Consider the following 11,100-nt stretch of genomic DNA (forward strand, 5'->3'; position numbering starts at 1 on the left):
TGACTGCTAATAAAACATGATCTTAAGGACGTACTATTAGCAATGCTTTTCGCAAACAAAAAGAAAACAGCAAACTCATATTGCTAATCATACTCCTTGAAGACGGAAAACTATTTTCACTAGTCGGGTAAGTCTTGCGAGTATATTGTGTACTCAGAGTTTATTTTACCTATGTTGCAGGTGCAGCTTGAGGAGTAGCTTTTGTGTGGATGATTCTTCTGGTGGACATAGACGGATCCTTGTATTATTTCCGCTAGATGTTTATTTTTATTTTGTTGTTTAACTATCGCACTCTGAACTCTAGTATTGTAATAAATAATTTATAACTCTTGTTGTATGAAATGGACTAAGTATTGTAAACTCGTACTCATTATCTGGAGCTAAAACGTGGATTGATTCAAGTTCTCCCATGAGATGTGCTCAACGAAAGTGTCCGACGTAGTTAACTTTCGGGATGCTTAGTGGAAGACAAACGTCACCAAAAACTGTTATTCCGAGTGGTTCGGCCACATTAGCCCAGGATGATGGCCCAAGCTGAGTTGCTCTCATATAGTCTCTCAGCCTCATCCACACGATCTGAGCACTGAGGTCGGGTAACCCTAGCCAGCTTATTAACACACGATGCAGCTTCAAAAGACTATTTAAGGAATAAACGAATACTTGAGTAGTTGAGTTTCAAACTGCATATATGGTAGTATAAGAAAGCTTGACAACCAATTCAGTGGTCCGAAGTTCATGCCATTTACAACAGATATAGATTTTCGACTAATTTTACAACCTTAAGCTTCCTGCCCATGTAAAGACCAAAATGCCCATGAGACAATTCACAAAGACTCCATGAGGGTAGAAGCATTGTCTACTCGAACTTGTATGTATTTTGGTGGTTCAATCATCCACAAGGAAAGTCTCAACTCTTCAGATGTTACTACAAAGCTTGCCTCCCTTCATTAATCAATGGCAATTATGAGGAAACCAACTGAGATATACATGAGGAAGACAGGATACAGGGCCAGAGCTTTTCTCCTTGGGTTAACAGCAGCACTCATGAATGGATAGGCAGCCCAGGAGCTCCATGCCAATGTGATTGCCACCACGACAATCTTAAGTATGACATTGTCCTTCAGCATGCAAACTAGAGCACCAACATCCAGTGGAAACAGGCAATAGCCAAGAAGACTCAGGCTTTGGAAGAAGATGATGTGTCCACCCTGAAAAATGATTGAATAAATAATTGTAGAACTTCTAGGAAGGCACTTTGATTAGCACAAAGGCAATTGAATCTCCAACAGTCATGTGCATGTGTGACCGTGTCTGAGTGTAGAAGAAAAAGGCCTTACCAGAAGCAGAACATTCAAGGTCAGAATTATAGCCCCAGCTGCCAGGACAGCGAATGCAACAGCAAATACTTCAGACTACAAGGACAAACAAAACATGATCATTAATTTGCGCATTAGGGGATATAAAATTCAAATATTCCATTAATGATTGATTTGATAGTGCGCAACAGAAACACACATTGTGTGTGTTTGAAGTAAAGTAAAAGATGCTAACGTATTAACTGAGAGATTGAAACACGAGCTTATGTACTTCATATATAGTCATCATTGGGCCTCAATATATCATTCAATTCAGTCTCCCTTATTCGTAGCAATTTTCTCCCTGCATGTTTTCTTCTATATGATGTGCCATGCGGATGTGATCAACCAGAGCCTCAGTGCCATGTCTTATATTTGAACAAGTACAAGAAGCAGCAAAAGAAAATGGTACTTTTGGAATATTTCTGTTCATTAAGGATACCTTGTTCTATAAGAACGAGGGGGAAATACCTACCAAGTATCGAACAAGCTATACTACCAACACAGCTATTTCTTTTGAGTAAACAGGAGAATGCAAATAAATTTGGTTTCCTCCAGGTGACCATAAAATTGTATAATAAGGGGGGGAACTCTACTAACACACACAAAAAAAAAACACAGCCGTATATGTATATAACTATATAAGAACCAGTGAAGCCTTTCATGTAATGACCAGGATTGTAGTTTATGCATGAAATAGTTCTTTAGGAAATTTGTTGTCATTACTCATTACCTAACTAATGCAGAATCATCAAACAAGTTCCAGCCTCTGCTTTTTTTTTGTTAGGTATGAAGGCATAGTTTGGTTAGAAAATGGGACAAGGAAATAAACAAAACATTTTTTGTCAGTATTGACAACTAAAGGGTACAGAGAGGATCATATGAAACTTGAACAGTAGATAGCACAATTAATCTTAACCATTGTATGTGATGCTTCCCAGTTCCCTATCATTTTGGAACTAACAGCATGACACATTCTGAAAACTCACCACGAGCAGAGTAAATGACATCAGATTGACACTTTAACTTGCATGGGTGCAAGGAAGAAACTGATTATTGGTATAAGAAATTAATTAAGAGGGTAGAGGTATGAGAAGTGATTCACATGCACCATTCAGCATGCATCCACTTACAAAAACACATGATAAGACATAAGTATCCTCCTTGCTTTGAACCATACAAATCAGAAGACAAGGTCAATAGAATACAGCACTATGGGTTATTGCTCTCAAGTCTCAACCCATCCCCACGGGCCACGGGTATTATATGTTCTTAAGACATCATAGCTATCAGCGCAGTGGAATCATTGACCTTGTAGATGGTAATTGTCCACCCCTAAAACAACTTCACATGCTGTCATATACCTAGTTTAATTAATGTACAGTCCAACCTGGTTTCCGGTATATTTGAGGAAAATGAGAACTGCAGTGTGAACTAGTGGCATACCATGAAACCCTTCAGAACAGTTACTACCAACGCAATAACTAGATCCATATAAAAGAGAGCACTAGATCTAGCTGCAGGAGGAAGTGGGTACCTTCTTCACGGAAGCCGACCAGGAGAGCGTGAGGCCAAGGAAGACGATGAAGAAGAAGGGACCCCACAAGTCCCAGTCCCTGAGCGCCTTGCCGGGGTCCTCGCGGTAGGGATTGGGGAAGACGACGAGCTTGAGATTGCTGACGATGCGTGCTAAGTCTCGCTTGACGGTGTCCCATACAGGCTCCGTGAGCGTGTTGGGCGGAGGCCCAAACCCGTTGGCGCCGATGGGGACAGAGACGGACGCGGGAACGGGGGAGACGGAGACGGAGATCGGGATGGAGGCGGCGGGGAGAGGCGGCTTCGTGGGGACGGGCGCCGGCGCCGGCGAGGAGGATACGGGGATGGAGGCCCTCGTCGGAGACGGCGGCCGCGCGGGGAGCACGGTGGCCGGGGATGGCGCGGCGTGGATGAGGCTCTCGATCTCGTCCATGTCGGACTGCGCCGACGAGGGGTGGAGCGGGATCGTGTCGCCGTGGTTGTGCGACATGGCGGCGGGCGTGCGGAAAGCGTGCGAGCGCGCCGGCGAGGAGAGGGATCTGAGGGGGCAGTGAGAGATCTCGCGGGAGAGTTGGGGAGGTGATGCGGGTTTGCGAATTGCGGGTGCGCGCCGACCTGCCTGCGGCGTGGACGTGGGAGTTGCGCTAGCGACTAGCCTAGCGAGGAGGGAGATGCTAGGTCACGTGAGTGGGTTCGGCTGCTTAGACCGTCTACAGTGGCCTCGTCCATATTCGGTTTGTTTGGTTTTTAGTTGGAATAATATTTTTTTTTCACACCATTTCAGTTAGAATAGTGTTTTTCAGTCAATTTCAGTCAAGATTCAGCAAGTCGAACGGAACCAATAGGTGATCCATATTATCACCTAAACCCAAAATGAATAGCATGAAACTTAAAATCAGCCTCCAACAGAGTACATATACGGGAAACCCATTTTAAGTTGTTCGAGATGCACAATCCAAATATAAGTATCCTCTCTTCTATAAACCTATTTGCAGAAATAATTCTCTTTTAAGTTCTGTTGTTGGTGAGGATATCGAATGGGTATTCGGCATGTTCGCTGGTTAGTTTCTGAGTTGGTTTGAGCTGGCTGGTAATAGTTTATTGTGAGAGAAAAAAAACTATTGACTGATTGAATAAGCCTGGCTAAAACCAACAAACAAACCTAATGATTGAATCCTTTAACTGTAGCGCGGTCAAATATTAAATGGATCTTGTATTTTCGACTTTGCGAGCGGCCGTACGATCGAAGCGTAGGTGACTCGGTGGTCTAGGCTTTCTCGTTTTTTTAATTGATGTTATTTTAATGAAAAACAGTGAAAATGCACATGCACACATATTTATGTTTGGACACTCAGTCCCTCGGCTACTCAGGCTCTGTTTAGTTGTCAAAAAATTTTGCATAGTAACTATCACCTCAAATCTTGCGGTATATACATGGAGTATTAAATGTAGATGAAAAAAAAACTAATTACATAGTTGGTCGAGAAATCGCGAGACGAAACTTTAATCCATAATTAGACACTAATTACCAAATACAAACGAAATGCTACAGTAAATCAAAATCCAAATTTTTTTAATGTAAACGGGGCCTCAATTAAATAGCCATCAGACACTTGACCGCTTGCATTTAGTCACTCGGCCACTCAACGAACTGGTCATTTAGCCACTTAATCACTGAGCCACTAAGCCACTCAGTTATTTGGCTACTGCGCCTAAGGCTATCCGCACTCGTCGACCTCTATTTCCATCTCTAAAAAGAAATATTCTATCCTAGTCATCAAGATTCTCTACTCTATATTTATTTCTTCCGCACTCATGTTATCTCTATCCCATACTCTATACCCACTATTTCCTATTTTATTTCCCTCACTCCACTTTTCTCTCTCTCCCTAACTCTCTTTCTTTCTCTTGCTACGGTGTTTAGCGCTGTACGGATTGACCGCTGCCTGCAGCGGTGCGCTGTGCGGCCGGAACGCGCGACAGCGTTTGCAGGCACGTTTGCAGGGCTGCGGTGCGACTGTCCAGGCACGTGCGCACTTTTGCAGACGCTTTTACCGCTCTACGGTGCGGACAGCCTAAGGCCGTGCACAGAGGTGTGCGAGCCGTGCGATCGTACAAGCCCTAAATTAACTATAGCTAATAAATAATTTTGTTTATACTCTACAAATCAGTAATCAATATTTAATGTGTCAACTCTAGAAATCGCTACATTTCTTTTTATTTGGTACTATGTAGTTTAATCTATATTGTTTGTCCATTCGACTGACTACTCTGTTCCGATCCAACGTCTCCGCTAGATAGTTAGGGAATCTCGAGCCCAATACTCAATTGCTAACATCAAAGTGCAAACCGCGAAGCGTTATGAACTGTATTGGCAAGTGCTAGACTATATGGCACTGTTCGTTTTTCTTACTATCCATTTTTTTCAGTTTGTTTTTTTAATCAAAACAGTATTTTTCTCTTACAATTAATATTTTAGCTTATTTTTTCAGCGAAACAAACGTGGTGTCACGGATCAATAATAATTTTGAGATGATTGGTACTTGGAGGCTAGCACTCCGCAAGCAAGTAGCGTAATTCTTAAAAAAAAAGTGTAGGTAATTGGCTGTTTGTCTTGTATTATTGTAGAAAATATTTTCTTTTTGTTAATTACTCAATGTTATAGGTTGGTGCTATAGAGTACTGTATATATTTTATTTAGCCTGTTCGCTGATTGGTTTCTAGGCTGATAAGCCTAGCTGATGCTGATTTGTTGCGAGAGAAAAATACTGTTGGTTGGCTGATAAGTCTTGGCTAAAACCAAAAAATAAACAGATTGATTGTTTATTTTTCTAGACTATTAAGGCCTATTTTAAAGTTTAAAACAGGGTCTTAACTTTTGCTGGCACGGTCCTGACTCAGGGCGTCCCAACTAGGGATGAAAACGGTATGAAAATATTTCGAATCGACCACTTTCGTTTTCTATATTATGATACCGTTTTCTATATTATGATATCGTTTCTGAATTTTGCCAAACATAAAAATTTGCCATTTTCAATTGGTTTCGCAACCATTTTTAACTATTTTTTGTACTCTTTAATTGTTAAAATATAGAAATATCCCGAACCGATCGTTTTCGTTTTCTATATTGTAATACCATTTTCGACCGTTTTCATCCCTAGTCCCAACAAGCGCATGCGAGCTAGCTATTTGCATATGTGGACAGCAGAGAAATATTAAGTCTGTCTATCCAACAACCATGCGTTTTATATAGTTTCAACACATGATTTTTTTTTGCACCATAGAATTAAGATTCAACAGCCTCCATCCTTCTTCTACCTCCAGGCTTTTTCTACCTCTAGCTTTCTTGTACCTCCAGACAAACACAAATCACAAGATCACAGATCCATAGATCACAAGAAATAATTTTTTTCTATGCAAGGACAAAAGGACAAATCGGTAAAACACATGTGTCACGCGCCGCATTTGCTCCTGCTGGGCCGCGTACGTACGGGCCCCGGCGCTCTGCCGCCGCCGCCAGCCCGATCGAGGGTGACCGATCACACACGTCTCTCGCTGGATTTTCACCTGGGCTGCTGTCTGCCGACACGGTTCAGTGGAGAATGGGGCGTGACAAAAGAGAGAGGGAAAAAAATCCATGTGTTTTTTTTACTAAAACACACGTGTGTTGTATAAGATTTGTGTATTAAAAAACTCAACGCTAGCTAGAAGCTCGTCGCTCAGCTAAGGATGGCAACGGGTCGGGTTCGGATCGGGTGGGGTCTCCGTGCACTTAAAACCGAAACCCGAAACCGAAATCCGAATCCGCCCCAAAAAACGATTCGGGTGGAAATCCATCACCAAAACCAAACCCGTGAATACCCGAAACCCGAACGGATACCCGAAAACCGAATGGATACCCGAAACCCGCGGATATATATACACATATTCACATGTATAAACAAGAGGCAACAAATAATAAATATTTTCATGAGTCAACTTTAAATAAATTTAATAATCTAAGTAAACAAATTATTATTAGTATATTATAAAACATGAGTTTTAATTCCAAATGATTTATTTCGGATATCCATTGGATATCCACGGTATAGAAAACCAAACCCGAAACCGAACCCGATTGGTTTCGGGGCCCCGAACCCGAAAAACCGTGGGTGAAAAACTATCCCTAAACCCGAACCCGCAGAACCCAAAACCCACTGATATCCGCTCCAAACCCGATCCGTTGTCATCCTTACGCTCAGCTCGCACATCTTCCTATGAAACCTGCTGTCTCTGTCATCCTAATCCACCCATGTGAGCTGTGCAGCTAAATATTTGTTTATTGTTTTAGTTCCGCTCCTCGCCTGTCGATTTTAGGCCGCCGTTGAGGACGCCCTCAGTCACTCAGTAACTCGACCAATGAGCCACAGCCACTTAGCCACTAGATAACATATACGTGAGGGAACTACGAAGCATTATGATAAAATACAAAATGAATATATTTATGTTTAGATAAATAACAGTGCAAAATCAGATAAAGAGGAGCATATCTGGTTACTGGTTTCTCTCCTGAAAAACTTGTGATCTCATCAAATTGCACGTTCTGCTGTTTTCGCGTGCCATGAACAGAAATAACTTGTGTATGCAGCTTCCAAAGAGATATACTTTACTGGCCCATTAGCTAACCTGGACATCAGCAAAATCACAACTTCCAAAGATATATGCTCTAGTGGCTCATTAGCGAACCTGGACATTTTTTTTTCGCGACCATGCTTAGCATATATATCATTAACAGCTTGTTTGTTGGTTGGTTTTTGGGCTGATAAGCCCGACTGGTGCTGGTTTGCTGTGAAAGAAAAACATTATACCATAACTGATAAGCCCTGACTGAAACCAACAAACGAAGAAGCCGTAAGAAGAAGATGGAGTTTTACATTGAAAAGCGCTGCTTGGCCAAGAATTATACCTGGCCATGCAGCCCGCGGGCTCGTGGCCCGGCCTGTGGCCTGGCAATTTGGCCCGGCCCAAGCACGGAACAGCCCAAAGGACCAGGACGTGCCTAGGCCGCCACCTAGGCCCGCGGCACGGCACGGGCATGGCCTGGTGAAGAGGCGGCCCGGTGCCTCCAACGGCTAGTGAGGCAGGCCGCAGGAAGCCCAGCCCACGAAGCCGCCTCCCCCGCGGCCGTATATATGCTGCCCCCCTCGATCCCGATCCCTAACCCTAATCCCACTCCACTCCCGCCGCTCGTAGTCGCAGTCGTCTCGTCTCGCTCGCTCTCGATTCGCCGCCTGGAGCTCGCCGCCGCTTGCCTTGAGCTCGCCGGCCCTGCTCCGGTGACCTCGTCGCCGCTCGTCCACCTCGACTTGAGTTCGCTAACCATCTCCTCCCTCCTTTCCCTTCCTATCCCCTCTTCCCCCTCCTCCGGTGTACCATGTGAGTTCATCGTGTCTGTCCTTCCGCCGCCGCTCGCCGTCGTTCTAACTATTGTCTGTCTTCTCCTCTGGCTGCCTCCCTGGCCTCTTCTCCGGCACTAGGCTCCGATGGCGCAGGTTAGGGTTAACCCTAACCCTAACCTTAAATATGTGTTGTGTCTGTCCATCTTTCACTCGCTCACTGACTCACCCCTGTTCTTCTGTTCTGTCCTCTGTTCTTCGTAGGTAAGTGGTGCCTGACGCCGCGTCTTCCTCCTCTAGAGGCACCATGGCTAGGCCGCCAGCGCCAAAGCGCCAGTGTCCACCATTGAGGGACGGTGTTGGAGCTGGAGGTCAGGGCCGAGGCCAGCCGTCTGGCCCTTCATCGGCTAGGGTCACCATGCCGGTGGTGGCGGATGTCTATTCCCACCTAGCCGATGGCGAGCACCCCGAGCCCGAGGAGGAGCTAGAAATCGAGGACGACGACGATATCGGTGAGGATGCCCGCGGGCTGCTCGGCATTGATCCCGGTGATGGCACCCATGAAAGGGTCGAGATGGCGACTAGATGGGGGTGAATAGTCCTTTTTAAAACTTAATCACGTTGGCAAACCAAAACAAGTGCGGAATTAAAACTATCGGACTAGCCAAGACTACACCCCTCTATCTATGTTCACTAGCACCTTGCAAAGATACTAATCAAGCAACAAAGATGCCAGGCTAGCTAGAGCTCTCCTAACCAATTCTAGAAGCAAGGTCACACAAACCTATGCCACTAGTACTTTAAGCAACAAGGGAGCTCCTATACATGCTAGTAAGCAAAAGCACAAAGCCAACTAAGCTCACTAGCAATGCTCAATAACAAGGCAACCAATGCCAAAATAGAGAACATAATTACTTAGCTACACAAACTAAGTAATGTGACTAACAAGGTTACACAAACCAAATTAGCCACGCAAGGGAGCTACTTCTATGCTACACAAGCAAGAAGGTAACTAGCAAGCTACACAAGCTAACTAATTACAAAAGCAACAACACAAGCTCAATGTATATGAAAGTAATCGCAAGCTTGTGTAACGGGGATGCAAACCAACGGGAAGAACGAGGTTGACACGATGATTTTTCTCCTGAGGTTCACGTGTTTTCCAACACGCTAGTCCCCGTTGTGTCGACCGCTCATTTGGTGGTTCGGCGGCTAATTGGCATCACCCGCCAAGCCCGCACGTCGGGCGTCGTAAGAACCTACCCCAGAAGTGAGGGTAGCTCAATGACACGCTTTACTAAAGTTGCTCTTAGCGGCTCCCGCGGGGCGAGCACAACGTCCCTCACAAAGCACTTCTCTGGAGCGCCGCACAAGCTTCTTGCGGGCTTCGACGGAGACCACCACCAAGCCGTCTAGGAGGTGGCAACCTCCAAGAGTAACAAGCACCACTGGCTTGCAACTCGATCACCTAGTGCCACTCGATGCAACCTCACGATGCAATCGCACTAGAATCGCTCTCTCACACAATCGAATGATCACTATCAAGTATATGTGAGATGGAGGGCTCCTAAGCACTCTCAAGCATGGACACAAAGTCCCCCAAGGTGCTCAGCACCAGCCATGGCCGAAGGCCACTTCTATTTATAGCCCCAAGGGCTAAACTAGTCATTACCCCTTTACTGGGCAACTGTCGGGTCTACCAGACGCTCTGGTCGTGTTGACCAGACGCTGGACCTCAGCGCCCGGTCACCCGATGACAGCCATGTGTCACCTGCATTCAACAGCATTTTTTTGATCTCAACAGTCATCTTCTGACCAGACGTAGTAGCTTCAACTGATCGAACGTTGGACCCTCAGCGTCCGATCATTTACAGTAAGGTACCAACCTTGACCGGACGCGTCCGGTCGCACGTGATCAGACATAGCACAGCGTCCGGTCAAACTCCAGCTCCTGCGTCATCATGCGTCAGCTTGACCGGACGCACCCTGCCAGTGTCCGGTCACTTCTAGTGCCAGTGTCCGGTGCACCCAGTGAGACTTTGTCTTTTCTGTGTAGGGCGCCGGTGGCACCGTCGAACTATCTGCACTCTACGGGCAGACACTCCACCAGAGGAGTTTCTTCACCAAGTTGATCCACATCAACTCCAACTCCATTGTAAATGTGCCAACACCACTAAGTTTACACCACCATGTGTATATGTGTTAGCTTTTTCACAATCATTTTTCAAAGGATTAGCCACTGAACTTGCCACGCCACTCAATCCTAGCGACGATGCAAAGTTAGATCACTCAAGTGGTACTAGATGACCGATATGCAAATAAGTTTGCCTCTCTTGATAGTACGGCCATCTATCCTAAACTCGGTCATAAACTTCTCTACATACCTATGACCGGTGAAATGAAATGCCCTAGGTTATACCTTTGCCTTACGCATTCCATTCCATCTCCTCCAATGTCGATGCAACACATGCACCAACACGATCAACAATGATATGATCCACTTCATATCATCATGTGATCATATTGGTTTATCGATCTTGACTTTACTTGCTCTTCACCGTTGCCATCATCCATCGGTGCCAAGTCTTGCTCAAGCTTCACCGCCATGCGGTCCATCACTCCAAAGCCTTTGACTTGCCCTTCACGCTTGCAACCGGTCCATCAAGCCAAGTCTTGTCTTGATCTTCTCCACCTTGATCACATGACTCAATGTCATGTCTCATGTGCATTTAAGCTCCTTCATCATCACATGTGTGAGCTTTGCAACATCTTCAAGCCATTTTCACCTTCATGGCATATGTTGCTCACACACATGTACCTGTGGACTAATCACC

At 45.1% G+C, this 11,100-nt stretch overlaps 1 protein-coding gene across 1 annotated transcript; it reads right to left on the reverse strand.

Moving 5' to 3' along the window:
• Positions 1 to 687: 687 nt before the first annotated feature.
• On the reverse strand, positions 688 to 3,538 carry LOC136453655 (protein YIP4b-like). Its single transcript, XM_066454212.1, has 3 exons — positions 2,893 to 3,538; positions 1,338 to 1,412; positions 688 to 1,208 (listed from the first exon to the last, which is right to left on the reverse strand). Exons 1-3 carry the CDS (start codon positions 3,379 to 3,381, stop codon positions 948 to 950), a joined length of 825 nt encoding a protein of 274 aa, XP_066310309.1. The 5' UTR covers positions 3,382 to 3,538; the 3' UTR covers positions 688 to 947.
• Between the last annotated feature and the right edge of the window lie 7,562 nt (positions 3,539 to 11,100).

This window comes from Miscanthus floridulus, chromosome 5 (assembly GCF_019320115.1).
Source record: "Miscanthus floridulus cultivar M001 chromosome 5, ASM1932011v1, whole genome shotgun sequence".
Lineage (NCBI taxonomy): Eukaryota > Viridiplantae > Streptophyta > Magnoliopsida > Poales > Poaceae > Miscanthus > Miscanthus floridulus.

What these genes read in the sequence shown, in the direction of transcription:
- LOC136453655 (XM_066454212.1), bottom strand. Translation starts at nt 3,381, where the DNA reads ATGTCGCACAACCACGGCGACACGATCCCGCTCCACCCCTCGTCGGCG. An exon ending in GGTCGGCTTCCGTGAAGAAG is followed by an intron (nt 1,413 to 2,892) that starts GTACCCACTTCC and finishes TTGTCCTTGTAG; the next exon opens with TCTGAAGTATTTGCTGTTGC. An exon ending in CCTTGAATGTTCTGCTTCTG is followed by an intron (nt 1,209 to 1,337) that starts GTAAGGCCTTTT and finishes ATCATTTTTCAG; the next exon opens with GGTGGACACATCATCTTCTT.